General features: G+C 32.2%; 1 protein-coding gene across 1 annotated transcript; it reads left to right on the top strand.

Annotated features, from left to right (window-relative positions):
• Positions 1 to 66: 66 nt before the first annotated feature.
• LOC106099372 lies at positions 67 to 2488 on the top strand. The gene is made up of 5 exons (XM_013277904.1): positions 67 to 450; positions 1015 to 1240; positions 1330 to 1484; positions 1568 to 1723; positions 2022 to 2488. Exons 1-5 carry the CDS (start codon positions 381 to 383, stop codon positions 2195 to 2197), a joined length of 783 nt encoding a protein of 260 aa, XP_013133358.1. The 5' UTR covers positions 67 to 380; the 3' UTR covers positions 2198 to 2488.
• The last annotated feature ends 10108 nt before the right edge of the window (positions 2489 to 12596 follow it).

Here is a 12596-nt window from a genome sequence, read left to right as displayed (position 1 = left end):
TTTTTTTTTCATATATATCTATCTACGAAAAATAATTTGTTTGCAATCTAACCTTACACTTACGTTACGCATCTATGTTATTTTTTTAATCAAAGAATGTCACCTTACATAATAAAAAAAATTGTGATAATTTCAAATTAATGATCGACATCTGAAAACAGCGATTAAAAACATACTGGCAGAAGAATGAAACAATCTTAAGTTAATATTTTTTCACATATTAGTTAATATTCAAGGTTTTTATTGTACAAGGTGCTGAGATTTTTTTTTTAATCCTTGCTACTTAATCAGTTAAGTACATATGATTTCATATAAATGTGGCGAATGCTGCTAAGTTGTTATTACATCTCAAAAAGGTTCCATCAAAAACAGACAGCATCATGAATATAGTAAAGGAGTGTTTCATATTTTTGGCTGCAACCTCTAGTCTTTTATGTGAATCAGCATTTGGTAAGTCAAAATCATTTAAATTAAGGGATTGTTAGATACGGAAATATTTCTTTAAATGAAAACAAATTAATTTGTATTTTGATGGATGATTTGTAAGTAATTAAAAAAAATCCTATTATCATAAAAAAAACTTACAGTGGCTTAAACACACTTTAGCTTTAATAATTCTACCCTTTTATACCGTGACCTTAACATTCGATAGGGATTTAGACAAATGAAAAAATGGGTTAGTACAATAAGATCCTATTTTTTCGCAAAACTTTAAAATACTCGTCATTCGATTTGTAATCATTGGTGGAACATTATAGATGACGTCCCAACTTCATATTTATTTAATAAACTAGGTTTCAGACGCAACTCTGTTCGCATGGAATTAATAAAAACAAAAGTGAGTAGCCTATGTGTTTTCCAGGCTATGCTCTATATCTATGCCAAATTCATCGAGATGCGATCATCCGTTAAGGCTACAAACATCCATCCATCCATCCAAACTCTTGCATTTGTAATATTAGTAAGATTTCAAGCTTAAAAGTGATGCAATCCAAATACTTTTCAATGTTTTAGTGGATACTTTACAAAAATGTAGCATAAAGGATAATGAATGTTTCAAGAACTCTTATCAAACACTGATTGAAACGTTAGCGGAAAAAGGCGCAACAGATATTGGTGTAAACAAAATTGATCCGATGGAATTAAAAGATGTCCACGTGTCTATTTTGGATCTACTAAACCTGACTCTCGAAAAGGGCGACGTTTCTGGAATAAAGACTTGCACTATTAAAAGTTATAGGTAAGTCCACATTGAGCAACAACGTAACTAATAAAATAATTTGTTTTAGCATTTCTTGTATGAGCTTGCAATATAAATATACTTTTCAGGAACGATATAGAAAACAGACATGCGAAAGTGAAAGTTTTTTGTAAACACCTCGAGGTGCAGGGAAACTATCAAGTAGAACTTGTCCGTTCGCTTTTGAACATTCAGGGAAACGGTGACAAGGTACATGGGGCAGGACACGCTAAAGTCATAATTGGTAAGGAATATAACATACCTATGACAAAATTACGTACGGAAATTGCAAATTGTTTCTTACATCAATGACTTTTATCTCAACAGATAAAATTGAATCCCGAATTGACTTTCCGTACCAACTGGAGAAACGAGGCAATGACATATATCTGAAAATTGAAAAAGACTTGACGTATAGTTTGAAAGTTTTAGGAAAGGCAACGTTTGTGGCAGATAATCTAATAGACGGTGATAGCAAAGCTAGTAAGTCCTTTTCTGTAATGTTTTAAAAACAGTTAAGTAGTATTTATGAATTTACAAGACGGAACTTTGTTTTGTCTTGTTTGAGTTTAAGGCCTAAACGGCTTAATGGATCTAGATGAAATTTGGCATACTCGTAGATGTAGAGCATAATCTGAAGAACACATAGGCTACTTACTGTTTAATTCAACGTGACGGAGTCGCGAGCAAAAGCTGGTAGATTATTAATTAATAAAATAACCAATTTTAAATTGATGATCCTTTTTCTTACTTTTTGTCACTAACATATGTTTCTTTTCAGGCGAAAACATTATAAAGTACATGAACGAACATTGGAAAGTGATTTTGGACACCTTCGGAAAAGTGTTCTTTGACAAAACTATAGAATACGTACAAATCTTCAGTAGTCAAATTTTCGATAAAGTTCCCACAAAACATTACATTATTGAAGATTTGTCTGCTTACGTCGAGAAATAATGTACTTTTCTAATTGTGACCTTTGTGTTTGAAAGATATTGTTACATTGGTGGTTATACGGTAAATTAGATAGTAAAAACTAAAAGAAATTTAGTGTTTATAATTTTTAAAACCATCCATAAAAATTAGTTAAACAATAACCTGGGTGATCATACCCACGACGGGTTGACTGACGTCTAGTAGACCTTCATTGTTCTTTGCCTTACACTGAGCCGTGGGTGTGCAGGACCTCGGGTCAGGAAAGGTCATGAGACCGCCCCTTGCTGTATCTTGTCTCAGAATCGATTCGTTTCTAGTTAGCCATATTATTTGCCTATATCTCAATCTTTATCAGTATGGGTAATGTGTGTAATGGGAATTCAAAGATATGTGTGAAGTACCCGCAGTTGGCCAGAGTAGTTGACTATGGCCTAGTCACCTAACTTAGGATACGCTCCGAGACCCACAGAAGGGACGTATACGTAGCTGGTAATGATGTCGATGAGGAAGGGAATTTGTTATTTTTTAAACCAATTTATTAAATACAAATTCACGTTAGGAACCCATATTTCAGTAAAGTAGGTACTTAATGTTATTAAAACACTGAGGCAACGGAGTGTAATAATTAGACAATATTAAAGAGATTAAAACGGACTCGGTTATATTATTATTATTTGCTGCAATATATGCAAATTAACCAGAAGTAATTACTGAAGTACATAAACGATATATGTTAAAAATGCTATCTTCAGAATTATCCTTTTAAAATATTGTATAAATAAAATTGGTTAAGACTCTTTCATGATCTCTCAACGCGCAGCGTGTCTTTTGATATGTTTTAAATCCTAACAATTTAATTCAACAGTCTGCAAGCCGTCTGTAATTAATAGGATATTAATTCCATCATTAATTAAGAGGGTTATTCAGACCTCATTACCCCCTTTATGTTAAAAGATACTCCGTTGTGAAGACTTATTCAGCGGTAGGTTTACACAAAAACCGAACCCAAGACTAATTGAATGTAAACCATTAACCCTGATTAATATTGGACGCTTAATAAATTGATACTGGACACCAGGCGTCGTCAACACTTTAAACATTTTTTTTTTGTTTTCACTCACAATACAAGTAACTTTTTACGGTTCTAACAATTTTACTATTTTTTGCTCATTACAAAGTGCTCTTTACTTTTTGTCCTATATTAATTAAAAATCGTTATATTGAGAACGCTTGTTTATGCAAATTAAAATCCATATAAAAAATCCATGTAATGAAATTATATTTGACCTTTTTACACATAAAAATCAATGTACACCTATGTACGTTTAACCTTTGAGAAGGCTTCTCAATCAATTCTTCATTTTTTCGAAGTATGCTTAATTTTTTACTTTCCGTGGTAATGCAAATCATCAGTCGAAATGGCGCGGTGGCGTTCGGCAAGGTGACGAATATAAAACATTTTATGCTGTTATACGACAAAAGATGGCGTTGATTTCTAGTCACAGATTTTTGCAAATTACAACAATACTATTGATAAACTGGAATGGGCAGTAATTATTGTACAAATAATAAAATTAATTATTTTAGGTATATAACATTTTCATATTTTACTGATTTCCAACATGGAAATATTCATATGAAAACATTTTGTTATCTCTTATGTTATGGTTATCGTCACTCTGTGATAACAAGAGATGTTTACAGTTTATTTTCCGTTCACAACAGCGCCTATAATTTGTAACAGCATTTTTTTATTATTTAATGTGTTATATTAAAAAATTTAGTCTGTAAAAATTTATTTTAGAAAGTAATCCGAAAACATTATTTAACTTCATTATTAATTATCATTTCCAGTCGACACTAGATGGCGCTGCATCGAATAAATTGACAGTATCGTTTGGTTTCTTGACTCACCCTAAATCCTATGGACAGTAAAAATCTTTAGGAAAACATCGTGACCTGCAAAGGTCCTGGGTTCGAATTCTAGTTATTTTTGAAGTATTACTGCACTTATCTGGTGCAGTTGCCTTTATAAAATTGTTTGTTATGGTTATGGTTGGTTGGCCGTGTACGTGTACCATAGCAAATACGAATATCCGCAAGCAAAGTAAAAAAAAAAATATGTAATTTGAATAATTGCTGGATATGGCATATGCTATATTTTATATATGTATATGAATAAAAAGAAACATACAAAAACGTTAAAATTGAAATTGAAATTTATTGAAAAATAACAGATTAATAATTAACAATAAAATAAAAGTTATAACCAATTAAAAGATAAATACAAATAGTGGATAAAATGTGATTGATCTAGTGATGCCCACACTAGGCAATACCTGTATCGTGGGCATCGAAAACAGCAGGAAAAATATTTTTATACAATAATAATTAAAAACCTACGCTTACGGCGTTTCGGTATTATTATGAATTTATGAAAGAAAAATAAATATGCAAGATGATATATGATATATGTATAGAATAAATAAAATAAGATGTAACAATAAAACTAAATACTTGAATGAGAATAAATAATATATGTTATATATGTAAGAATATCTGTGTTATATATATATATATATATATATATTTATATGTATGTATGTAATAAATATTTATAAACTTCCTAATAAACAAGATTACTTAGAAATGCGGAGTGTTAGAAATTTTCAGAAGGTTCACAGTGTCATTATAATTTAAAGTTAGCAACCATTTCAGTAAGCAGGACTTGGCTTGTGGCAGAGATTTTTCTAGTAAGTCACAGTGTTTTAATACAGAATTGTAGATATGTTTTTGAATAAAAGTACCCGTGCGTTGCGCAAAGAGTGTTTTAACTGAAGGCGTAGGTAACCGGTGGATTCTGCGAGCTAACATAGCTTTGTGTTCGGCAGATCCGAACAATGATTTATGAACAATAATAAAAGTTTTATAAATATACAATTGCCTTTACGGTCAGCATGCCGGAATCTCTATATAGATCTGAAGGTGGGTACCGAAATGGTTTCTTCATCATGCTTTGTAAGACAGAGCGTTGAGCTCTTTCAATTCGGATCATGGTAGTGGCATTCGCAGCGCCCCAGCAAGATATGCAATACGTCACAAGAGATTGACATAGTGCAAAGTATATGCTTTTCAAAATGTTCAAGCTGTTCACATCTCGCAGTTTTCTCATGATGCCGATAACCTTCCTCACCCGGGACGTTAGCGATTCAACGTGGTCTTTAAAGGTTAGTTTTTCATCTATGAGGATGCCTAGATATTTTACAACACTAACTATAGTCAGAGACTCACAGTCGCAATCATCCATATCACAAGAGTGATGGAGTTTCAAATCCGATGTCATTTAGGGAGCCGACGCTGCTGTTTTATGAAAGCACACCTAATTGGTCTTCTTTACATTGAGCGTCAAGAGGTTATTTTGGAGCCAAACGCGAACCTTGGACAAGCCCACCTGAGCATTCAGCAAAGCTTCGTGCCAAGTCAAGCCACTGAAAACTATTGCAGTATCATCCGCATACATACAGAGATCTTTAGATTTGGGAAAACTTAATTATTTGGCAATTTATTTTATGAATTATTCATTTTTTTTATTTATAGGTTTAAATAATTTTCAATTTTGTGAAATTTTCAACACAGATTCATATCTTTATTACTTCCAAAATAAAAGTAGATTTTTCTTTTACATTGTAGAAACTAGTCTTTTTTATATTCAAGTAAGGTTAGACGGATTTATTTTCGGATGCAATATAGCGGCATTGGGTCGGTCCTCTTTTGTGGCATACTCGTCCCTCGAAAATCGCATGTATTATTAAATTTTATATTAAGGTTATTTTATATAGTAGTTGCTGTTTCCGTATAGGTTTTTATTTATTTAACCAAGGCAAACTAAATCTTTTCTTAAGATTTTTCAGACTAAATAAGGTTTTAATCATGTGCATTCGAGGAACCAATCTCATGAGTTTATAAAATACTAGCTGTTCCCGTGCGGCTTCATCCGCATGAAATTATGAACATTTTATTTTATGGTTTACGTTTGTCAAATTATCAATAGCAAATGTCAAAATACATGACATGACAAACCTTGGCAATCTTGCATCCTTGATGTTGGCAGCAACTTATGGTCTCTTTCCCACATTAGGGTTTTATCCAAAATATTTACCCCCAAAGTTTAATGGCGTGAAAATTTATAGCCTAAAGCATGACGTAAGTGTAGGGCTTTTTATTAAAAAAGAATTCTTCAAAAATATGCTATAATTGCTGACATCTTAGGCAACAAAAAAGTGTGTGTTTACGCTTTATTATAATAGTGTAGATTTGTAAAAAATGTATAAATCTTTGACGTGATACGTATAAAGCACTTAATGTTCTCGTGTTCACAGCATGGTGCAGATTTCAGAATCACTAAACGCGAACGTTAATCTTCAAGATTAATGGTTCAAAGTCACATCCGTTCCTTAATGACTTCCAAAAGATAAATCCTTCATTGTAAATAAGCTGTTTTAACCTTACCTTGATTTTTATTAAAAAAAAAACGCAAATTATGCTGCTTACCTGCTTTGAATTTTATTCTTCATAAAATCATTATCTAAATGTTAATCATCAAACCTCTAAAAATTATCTTGTAAAGTATTTTTCCCTTGTTTTTTTTTATAGGTTATTAAATTCACGTCAAAGGAAACAGTGTAGTCATTATGTGTTTTCATACAAGCAATGCTGGTGTCATACCGAACTGTAAACAAGATTAATTATTCCTTTTAATGAATAAAGTAAGGAATTTGTGACAAAGAAAAATGATACAACTTTTTTTTTTCACTGACACTGCGTAACTATAAGATGTTCCAAATCAAGACGTCAATGTGAATGTCGAAAAGTAAATATTAACTAAAAAAAAGTGACTGTCTCAGATTATTTTAGAATTTTGTTATTCGAAAATTAATGTACCTGTATCTTGTTACAATTGCTGCCTTTTATAATAGTTTAACTTTATTATTATATGAAATTTACGATTGTCAAATATATTTAATTCATGACTTAACTTTCCGTGTAACGTAACTAGAAACTTAAAATTTCTTACAAATTGTAACGTTAATTCCGTAATGAGTTTAATTAATTTTAGAGAACTAAGCTTATGATTACCGAATATAACCAAAATAGATATTATTTAAGCAGCTTTTTATTGCAAGCCATTTGTCTTATGAAACGATACATACCATTACAACAAAAATGTAAATATCTTCATAACTGCACGGTAACGTAATGTTACGCTTTATTTCGAAGAAGTACATTTTTATCATTTTATTAAAGTAAAAGTCTCGATTTTTTTAAAGAGAATAATTCTATAACATTTAAACTGATGTCTTAGTCCAAGCCTGATTTTAAAATTTGATTCGATATTAAACATTTTTTGGCGACATTTCGACTCGAACATACATTTCTGTTAAAGATAAAGAGTATATTGTTGTTAATAGTTAGGTGGAGTAAAAATAGCACAAAATGTTAACATAGTAATTAATGTTTAAATACACAGTAAAGATTTTTATCACTGTAGACTCACATTTAAAATTAAAATTTTACCCCTCATTGTCGTTGTGTTTAACAAGCTCTGCGATATAAGTGGGCCAACCAGATTAATTACCTCTTTAGACGAGTACTCGTAAAAGGCGGTAAAAACTTTGTGATATAATTGTTAATTACTAAAGCGTAAAAAGCTATATAAAGACTGAGATAGTAAATGCTAATTGAATTAAAAAGAAGCAAAACATATCTTACTAATATTATAAATGTGAAAGTTTAGATGGATGGATGGATGTTTGTTGGAGTTTGTAACCTAAACGGCTGAACGGATTTCGATGAAATTTGGCATAGATGTAGAGGATAACCTGGAAGAACACATAGGCTATTTACTTTTGATTTTTTTTAATTCCACGCCGACGGAGTCGCAGGCGATAGATAGTACTATATAAGTATACTAATGTTTTATATATCAATATTATTTTGGTATACCCTTAGAAGAAAATAGTCGCTTCAACTAAGATATAAATTCGCAGGTCATTTGCTCGTGAAGATTTATGGCCGCGGAAAAACTAGACGACAGCGCTGCGTTGTCAGCCAGTTGACATATTAAGTGCTCCGAGATTTTACTATAATTTAATTAAATTATTGATGAACTGTTGATTTAGGATAGAATAGTGAATTATAATGTTAGGATGGATGTATGTTTGTTACTACGTATCTTTGGCGCTGGTCAGAACTCGCTGAAATTTGGCATATAATAAGAACACAGTCGAGATGGAAAATAAAATAAAAAACTGTTTATGGACCAAAAAACAAAAGAAAACACGAATTGAAACGCTGCTACACTTAAAAAAAAACTTATATAACTAGATATCAAGACAAATTGAACAAAACACATACAAATTTGTTTTGAAATCTTTAGTAATCGATTTATCGTCATAAATGTAAAGTGCCAGTAAATTGGGTAAGAATTCGTGGATAAAAGTTGTTTTAACGGTTTGTTCTCGGTTTGCTTGCTTTTTTATCTCTACCTCTGACGTGATCAGAGCCTATTTTAACTATACATCACTCATTCCAGTTCTCGCTAGTATTTCTCTCGCACTTTTATTCTGCATACTTTGTCTTTCTATCTTTCGTCATCTTCCATTATCTTCTTATTCGGGTGGGATTGCCCGATCTAAATTATTTGACTCATAAGGGTATAGACGGACTCTTCGGTGCCTTATTGCGGTATAAATCCGTAATGCCGTTGACAGAATTGTGGTAACAGATTTAATCTAAGGCTCCCCACCAACATCTTCTCAAAAAATTTTGCCTAGTATAGGCAGCAGACCTATAGGTCTGTGAGCCTTCGGTTTGGTGGAGTCGTCCTTTCCGTGCTTCTTAAGGATAATCACGGCTGCCTCGGTTTGTCACATAACATGCAATTTGTAAAAAGTGGGAAGTTAATATTAACTATTAAATAAAAAGCACTTTCCACTTTGAACTGTTGAGAAATATATGTCGCATTTAAATGACAAATAAAACTAAATGCCAGTTAAGTTGGGTAGTTGCGAACTGTTCAACGAAGTGAAAAGTGTGCGGGTGAAAATTACTGTTTGCATATTCTCATTTCCAACGAATTGAATTCAGTACGGAGCGGAGGTGCGAAACTTTGTTTAGTTGCCTCGGAAATTTTTTTAAACCTAACTTTCTTACTTTAAAATATGTACTACAGATTTAAGTTAGTAGGGGACTACGGTTTCCGCAACCCCAGGGTTAGCGCCTATTTTTCAGAATTTATGGCATTAGTAAAGGAGAATGAAAGTCTGTCCTTAAGGCATAGCGAATTTACTAATACGTAATAACTTCTGTGGCTGAACTGTCAGGTATGGTTAAAAACAATAAACAATTATAAAACTCTCGCATTCTAGAATTTTAAAACGAACGAACGTGAAAAAGTGCAATGGAAACTAAAAAATGAAATAAAAAAACTCTTCCAAGAAGATTCCTTTGAAAACATTTGACGCAACGTGAATACAAACTCGAAAAATATATTGGCGTTGAAAATTCGTCAATACATCTCTTTCTCTTTATAAGGCCTGTTTAAATGTTTTATTTGAATCACTTTTGTCTGTTACAACAAGTAGTAGAAATATATATTCCAGTATACTAAAGGGCTTGTCCATGCGGTGAGAATACATGTCGTCTTTTATAAGCCTCTATGTAAGGAATAGCCAAAGGCCACGAAAACAATCAAGCCCACAAAGCCTAGACGAGAACTTGCCATGCCAGAACAAATACTATTCTACTTCACTTTAAATGAATGTTTTCCTCTTGTGTGGCCAGGATAAGGAGTAATTGAATACAGCTAGAAATAGGAAAAGTCACAGTTTTATAAAGCTTATGAGTATATTTGAAACATTAATTTACCCAGTCGAGTCACATGTCACGCTTATTTCAGTTTCAGGTACAATAAACAGAGATAAGTCTACAAAGCTTAATATTTCGTACAAAACTTTTCCGGAAATTTCATGTACAAAAATTGTTTTTCAAAAAACGCGTAATACAATTTGTCATTCACGTTATGATAAAAAATCATTCCTTTTTTGCCTAAAAATGCCAATAGTATTTTCGCACTATTCGTACTGTAGTGTAACCGAGTTTGGTTATATTATTACCCATTCTTACGCTTCACGTGACGCCGCGCCGTGCCACTCGTATAGCCTACATTGACGTACGTGTTGGGACATCACATCACTATTATTACGAAGGGCATTGTACTGTTACTTTACGTAAAAATATTTTTTGCCAATTTTGTATTCCAAATTTTGTTACATTCTATATTCTGTTACTTTATGGCATCGCAATACCATTTTTTTTTAAGTAGCTATACAAAAAAATTACGATATTCCTTTGCAGCTTAGGAATTATTCATGGCGACCATTAATATGGTTTTTTTGGGAAAATTACATTTATGTCTATTTAACATTTTTGACTCCCTAGCAGCCTTTGTTACTTCATTTATTTTTGGATATACTTGTGCATTTCATGTTCCTTAATTTCGATTAGTGACGATTCAGTTAAACTTTACCGCAGACATTTCTTTTTGCCCATTTAAAATATGCTCATTTCCCGTTCGCTGACTCTGTATAGACCATTGGCCATTAAACTAGCAGATTTTGCCGTCTCCGGGCGCCTCATTATTTCACTACATTTAACTTTCATCTTGCATATTCAAATTGAATTTTTTCACTAGTCACTAGCGAATTGATCAGGCGAATTAACTTCGATATTCTCTTGTGAGTTTCTCACTGTTACTGAAATCCCAGTGCGGGTAATGTTATCTCTATTTAACGAAAGAGAAAGACATTTACATTATTGAGCTGTTTATCGCAATATTGTTTGTACCTTTACCTTATTTATACCTGGAAAAAGAAGCGAATATCATTTACAATTTAGACATTTCAGTGCAATAAAACAAATTGGAATATCCTTAGAATGCTGCACAAAGGAAAGGCTGTCTTTCACTTAAAGGTTAAATTTGACTTGAAAATGGCTTTATTTTAAGTCGAATTCTTGTCTTTTCGCATCAAAAATATCCAACGAGTTAGAATCAATTACGTATTTTATTTTGTGTAATAAGTAAACGTGAAATTCGTAAATCGAAGTAATGGAACGACTTTTAACTTGAGTAGGTAACCACTTACACATATCCAATTGTGAAATAAATGAAGTCTTAGTAACCTTAATCACTTTGAATTGCTTTTTTCTGTAATAGTTACATGATAACATATGTTTATAAGCTTTATAAGTACGATTTTCGAGTCAACATAATGTAATTTCATAACCTTACATGCTTAGAGAAAACAATAAACGATATAACAAAATAACACTTGTTATTTAAATTAATTTAATTTATCCTGCTTGTCTTCGTTTTAAACATTATAAATCTTTTTTATTGCCATCTTCAAACGCAAAGGCCAGTAATTTTGAGACCCGTTAAAACGTAACGTTTAGCAATACAACACAATATAAATTAAGGATAATTTGGACCGTGCCGTGATGTAATTTAAAGCCTTACTATCTTAATTGCGAAAACATAACCTTTGACTAAATTAAGCTGTAATGATGCTACTAATTTTTGTGTGTTTTAACCATGGACAATAGTACCAAGGTCACAATCTTATTGTTTTTTTACGCCGGCAAACAATAGAACAACTTCCCAAATTTATAACTGCCTAGAGGATTAGAGGGTGACTAATACAGTTTATTGTACCAGCAAATACATCACAATAATACAAAGAAAAGCATCATAAATAATGTAGAAGTCCCCAGCAGTGGTAATTTAGAAATAAATAATATGTCGTCGTGAGGAATTTATGTTTAAATTTGATTTATTGGAACGAAGTGGTGAGTGTTCATCCTTACATGTGGAATAAATATAAATCGATAAAAACATAAAAAGACGCTATTGTAAACTACATATTACTTGGACTGGTTTTAACGTTATTTGAAAACAATATTAACTACGGTCTAGTAAACAAGTCTGACCTTTTTTTGTTGTGATTACTTATCAATTAGTATTATGAACTTTGCCGTCGTTTTATTGTGTTATTAATTTTCAGGTCAAGTTGTTTATTGACGATAAACGATTATGTTGTCCAATTAATACAACTTTTCATTTATAAATCGTGTGTACTTCAGCGTAGGTAGCTACTAGTTACATAGTGGGGGGTCCTCCTAAAGTGCCGGGAGTAATGCGACCGGGAATGTAGACCGTTAAACCACTCACCATGAAGAAAGACCTCTGATGGGTCTGACACTAGACGGTTTTCAACAAGTATATGATATAAGCTCACGACTTCGTCAACGTGCAAATAGTAGCGTGTGTTGCTCAGTGATAACGTAGCTTTTTAACGAAATT

The sequence above is a fragment of the Papilio polytes genome, unplaced genomic scaffold (genome assembly GCF_000836215.1).
Source record: "Papilio polytes unplaced genomic scaffold, Ppol_1.0 DF824135.1, whole genome shotgun sequence".
NCBI lineage: Eukaryota > Metazoa > Arthropoda > Insecta > Lepidoptera > Papilionidae > Papilio > Papilio polytes.
Note: the sequence above shows the minus strand (reverse complement) of the source record. Positions and strands in the feature narration are given on the sequence as shown.

Coding starts and splice junctions, on each gene's coding strand:
- LOC106099372 (XM_013277904.1), top strand. CDS start 381: ATGAATATAGTAAAGGAGTGTTTCATATTTTTGGCTGCAACCTCTAGT. Junction 451..1,014: donor TTTATGTGAATCAGCATTTG/GTAAGTCAAAAT, acceptor TCAATGTTTTAG/TGGATACTTTACAAAAATGT. Junction 1,724..2,021: donor AGACGGTGATAGCAAAGCTA/GTAAGTCCTTTT, acceptor GTTTCTTTTCAG/GCGAAAACATTATAAAGTAC.